The following is a 5,440-nucleotide window of genomic DNA, read 5'->3' as shown; positions in this document are numbered from 1 at the left end:
CTAAATTCTGAAGGAAGAATTGCTTTTATGCTAGTAACATCATCATCCTGTGATTTCGGTTTCTTTCAGCATAATTATGTCAGTTAAAAGGATCTAGCGGCTCTCTTCCCTAGTGGAGTGGAAAAACCTACAAGCCGGACTACAGTCCTTGCTTGCTTCTCTACACTTCTGAGACTATGCTTTTCCCTAGACCTTCCCACCACACCCTCTGACTCAGACACTATTTGAGGGGGACACCTGTTTCGAATGGATCCACAGGAAACGCCCATGTGGTCTCCTCATAACCGGACCCTATCTGGTTGGTTGAAACATGATCATGATATAAAGCAAAACAAAAAAACCCACAGACTGTTGCAACTTCCCTGTGACAACACTTACTGGAAGGCTGAGGGAATCCAGTTTATATTTACTTTCCTCCCATTCAGCTCTGGTGCTGTAGTAGAAGGGGGGAAATGTCGAAGTGCAAAAGGAATTTTAACTCCGAAAGATTTGTGTTAAATCACACATGCGTGGGTGAGATTTACATCCTCCGGGTGGTTTGGCTTTCAAAAGGAATGCTGTCTCTGTAGCAGTCATGGAAATCAGCACAGATTTCTATTTATAAAACCTGCCCTGGTCAGTAGCTGGTCAAGGAGCTTGCTGTCAAGCCTCATGACCCAAGTTCGATGGAGGGGACTCACACCAGCTGTCTTCCGGCCTCCACACTTCTCCTGTGGTTACATGCGTGTGTAACCCCCACCCCTCCAACCCCAAAACGTAACAAAAAAAGTTTAAAAAGAATTTGTTCAATGCTTGTGTTGCATCTACTGGTACATACTGATAAAGTAATAAAGCCGTGTGGAATTTATAAGGGGTTTCACTGTCATAAATGCTCATTAACGTTACAGCCTTTACTGACACCCAAGTAATGGGTGTCCCTGGAGGGGGACTGTGTGCGGCATTACCCGCTCAGATCCCATCTGGTAACACGGTAGCGAGCATCTCCCTGCTGCCCAGCGGGATGCCGGATCAGGACCGGTTCGGTCCAGTCCTTCCCGTCTGGCACCTCAGTTGCTCCGGAGGCGATCCCACGGTGGAGACCCGGGGGTAGACCTCGCGGACCGCCTAGGGGGCGCCCGGCCGGGACTGCGAGCGCGGCGGTAGAATGACGCAGATGACGCCAGAGATGACACCAGGCCGCCAGCCCGCGTCGGCCGCACTCCCGCCCCGCCCGCGCAGGTCGCCGGTGCGCTCGGCACCGCTGCTGTCCCCGGGGACGCGCCCCGCCTCCTGCGTTCCGCCCTTCCCCGCGCCGCGCCCCGGTTCCCACGGCGCCGGGCACAGCGAAGCAGCTTTTCTGCCCTCCCCACGAGCAGCCCGGCAGGCCGCGCGAACATGGCGCTTGTCCCCTGCCAGGTGCTGAGGGTAGCCATCCTGCTGTCCTATTGCTCCATCCTGTGTAACTACAAGGCCATCGAAATGCCCTCGCATCAGACCTACGGGGGGAGCTGGAAATTCCTGACCTTCATTGATCTGGTAAGGCCGTGGGCTGCACCGTGTGCGCGTGTGTGTGTGTGTGTGTGTGTGTGTGTGTGTGCGCGCGCGTGTGTGTGCGTGCGTGTGTGTGTGTGTGTGTGTGTGTGTGTGTGTGTGTGTGTGTGAGTGACCATGGGAGCACCAACGCGTGCTCCAACAGCCGTGCTGGGCTCCTGTGAAGGCCTAAATGCTCTTCTCACCTTTACCTCTAAGAGGTAACCCGGCAAGAGGAGTGCCTCACCAGAAGCCTCTGTTGGCCTTCATCATGAGTGCCCTCAGGCTCATTCTCCACTGAAGTGTTTTCCAGAGCCACCTGCGAAGGTAAACTTGCAGTATCCAAAGGAGACCTGAGTATTGTCTGGTTCCATGGAGCAAGGCTTAGAAACACCCAAACACACCTCCTTCTGAAGGAGAGAAATCACCCAATCAAACTCTCGCACATGCTTTGCTGCCCACTGTCAACAGCGTGCTTATAACTCTTTTTTTCTCTAGAAACACTTGAGAGTGCAGTTCACCGTGTGGCTCCACTTGGCAAGCACTGAACTGAACTCCTAGCCTTCCACAGTGAAAGTTTGTAGTTTGCATAATCATCCGTTCTGTTGGCACATGATAATTTTAAATAGGAGCCGACGACTGTAATTATTATTTTTAAGTTCTTAGACCTTGGGTACCGGAAGTACTCCTGCAGATAATCAGAGGGTCGGCACAATGCCTAGGAATGACTCAAGGTAGACGTAGAACTTTGAAAAGCCACTGAGACCAAGTCGTAAATACACTCAAATGGTATCAAACCAGGGCCGTGTATGGAAACAGGAGCAATATAAGATCACAGAGAATAATATACGAACAACTCCCAGAAGGCTAAGACTCTGAGATTATGGGTAAGATTGGCACAGCCACGAAGTTGGCACAAATTTTCTTGACCCTCTATTCTAACAAATTCAAACCTATTCGAAGATCTTTCCAGAGGTATAAAGAGATGCTTTCAAAAGACCTATCTGGAACATACAAGATATACATACCTGTCCCCACCTGCCTCTCGGCACAAGGCTAAAGGTATTGCTTGAGTTGGGCTTTTCAACTTCTTATTGGCATTAACTTCCCTCTGAACATATGGATTCCCTACCAGTATTTTTCTTCTTCCTACTGCTTGTCCACCTGAGGAGAGCATGAGGGCTTTGCTCTCAGCACCTTGTAGCCTTCAGGCAGATGACCATCCAGGATTACGTTCCCGGGTGGGCCAATTGGCTAGTCAGTGGCTTTGCTAGACGTGTGGTAGAGCAAGCAGATGTTTGCACACTGAGAGTCTACCCAATCTTCAGTAGCCCCAAAACTCTGATAATTATGCACAGAAAGCATGGAGGGTACGGACGAGGCACCGGCAATCATGTGTCTTCTAGAGAGTGAACTTAAGTTAATGATGTTCACGTGCCATTAAAAAAAATGTGCCTAGGTCTTCAGAGTCCTTTAGGGTGCAATGAGAGCGGAACTCTCTTTGCATCAAGGCCTCTCTTCTCATTCCCCAGGCAGCTCTTCCCTTGAGCTGGCCCGTCTGAGTAAGAGCAAGGATGGAACCATAGCTTTTATGAACGCCATTCCTCTGTGCCTTCGCCTTTCGCAGCTTTTGTGGGAGAGCGGAGAACAGGTCATTGGGTGAGAGGTCATTAGGAACTGGGAGTGTTTGTCAGCTCAAGGCAGGGTTGCTGCCTTACGCAACTGGCATTGCGTATTATGGATTAGAAAAAAACGAGGCTCACGAGAAACAATCTCCCTCCCACGAACCCTCACGTGACTTGAGACAGTAGCAGTCAGTTTGACGGGCTGTCGTGCGTTTTCTATTTTGGTGTGCAGTTTTTGGACCCTTTTATTTATTTTTTTTATAGCACTTAACTACACAGATTTTCTTTTGGTAGCCCAGTATTAAACTCAGGATCGAGACTTCATTTCACACTTACGTTTTAGCCCTCTGTTTATCTAGAGTCTTAATCCAGTCATTCAAACTTGTCACGGTCTGTGGCTTCTGGTTGAAATGGAATAATTACACTTAACTAGTAGTTCCTGAGAGAAATTACCTCTGAAGTACATTCCAAGAAGCATGCAGAATATTCTTCTGTTAGAGGCTTAGAGTCCTTGGAGCATTGAACAGCTGTTCAAACAGCCAATCTGCCAGACCTCTGTGATGGCCTGCAAAGAGACTCCCAATCTAAGCTACCTGGTTAATTTTACATTCCTATGTGTTTTTAAATGCCAGTGAGTAAACTTTATGTACTCATTCTGGACCATTTTAACGATTCTAGGCAGTTTTCAAAGAGGGCCTTTGCTTTTCACAGTTTTAATAAGAAGGCCTCCATTTCTGGCCAACTTGGATTGTGAGTGAGGCCACTAATTATGACCACCACGGTTAGAATCTAGTTCTGGGCATCTGTTTACTTGAACAGGACTCAGGAAATTTGGGCTCATGAATGTAGGCACAGGTGGTTATGTGGTGGTCAAATCTTTCTGTGAGTAGGAGCGTCATTCTAGCAGACTCAGAGCCAGTGGTCAAAAGCTGAAGGGGCTCATTGCTGCCTGTAATCTTAGACTGTTACTGCCCGAGTGTTGCTTTCCTCAGTGTGGAGAGCCTGCAAGGGAACTAGTGTAACGGGAGAGTTCAGGTTACTAAGTAGAAAAAGACCACCTCGATGTGTTAGGGAGAACCCTGGGACCCACAGATTTCCACATCTTAAAGCTCAGAATCTCTTCACTGTGTTAAGTTAGCGAGAGGGGAATTAAGAAGGCTGAACGCTGAGTTTAACTGTTCAGGAATGTGTAGAGTAATGGCTCTGTGTACACATGAGCCCTCTTAAAGGCAGAATAACAGACCCAAAATAAGGAGGATGTGACCAGGGGATTAAGTGACAGAATGGCTCTTAATTTGCCGACTGTGAGGATGGGGGAAGGGACAAGGAATTGGATGTCCCCCTATCCTTTAGGGGGATATACAGATTTGCTGACATATGAGTTTTACATCCTCAGTGAAACCTGTTGTGGACTTCTGACCTCCAGAGCTGTAAAATAATAAGCATATCTAGTTTAGGCCACTAAAACATTGATTACTTGTAGTAGCAATAGAAGAACATTGCTGGCTGAGAAGCCTCTAGCTTAGAGGAAACATCCTCACAGGTGCGTTCATTGATTCTGCTAGCCAGTTAGACATTTAAGAAAACTGCCCCACTTTTGGTTGGATTTCCATGTATGGTAACAGGATTCTAACGGCTTCATCCTGTGGAGTGTGCACATGGGTAACACTGGACAGTGGAAGATTCTACACCACACGGAGAAGACACAGCCTTTTCTTTGCTCTGAACTATCTCAGAAACTATTGCTACAGGACACACTAAGCCAGAAGGACTACTCTGAGGTGTCAATGGGCTGGAAAAGAAATTAAACAAACCGTTGGGTTATTTTCTCAGTCAACTTCATTACAGATGGGTTTTCTTCAGATGTTCTGGACTCATTTCCTGTATTCACTGGCTGTAGGATGCTTCTTCAACTTCCATGGTGATTATCCCCAAAGATAATTAAAACAAAGAGGAAAAGCAGGTCAGATTAAACCAAAGGAAATTCTGTTGTATAAACCCGCACTGTAGTTCTTAGTGCAGTAGGTCCTTAGTGAATGTCTGAATTAGCGGAAACAATCTCTTTGCAAGTAGTTGATGAGTGTTTCTTTTTTTTTTTTTTATTTTCTTGTCCGCTCTCCTCCCAAAACATCAAAGCCGCTTTAAAAGTGTTTAAACCCAAACATTATTTAGATATGTATAGTAAAATGTCTAACAGTAGAGGCAGAATCAACTTCCTGGAAAATATGAACTGGGCCTTTGCTGTCAAGATTAGCAATGACATTGGATTCAAGTTAGTAAAATAATGGATGAATGAATGAATGAAT

At 46.9% G+C, this 5,440-nt stretch overlaps 1 protein-coding gene across 10 annotated transcripts in view; it reads left to right on the top strand.

The window, feature by feature from the left end:
* Positions 1-1,195: 1,195 nt before the first annotated feature.
* Positions 1,196-5,440, top strand: part of Aig1 (androgen-induced 1) — a 230,092-nt gene continuing 225,847 nt past the window's right edge. For 9 of the 10 annotated variants that reach the window (XR_015682817.1, XR_015682821.1, XM_087651502.1 and 6 more), the window contains exon 1: positions 1,196-1,515. Coding sequence is in view for 8 of the 10 variants with exons in the window: in XM_087651502.1 (XP_087507628.1) it covers positions 1,375-1,515 (141 nt within the window). In the remaining 2 variants the exon portion in view is untranslated. The remainder of the gene's footprint in view (positions 1,516-5,440) is intronic. The other variant, NM_001134425.1, reaches the window with a different exon arrangement.

The sequence above is a fragment of the Rattus norvegicus genome, chromosome 1, assembly GCF_021556685.1.
Source record: "Rattus norvegicus strain SHRSP/BbbUtx chromosome 1, alternate assembly SHRSP_T2T, whole genome shotgun sequence".
Classification (NCBI taxonomy): domain Eukaryota; kingdom Metazoa; phylum Chordata; class Mammalia; order Rodentia; family Muridae; genus Rattus; species Rattus norvegicus.
This window is presented reverse-complemented; position numbering and strand designations above follow the sequence as displayed.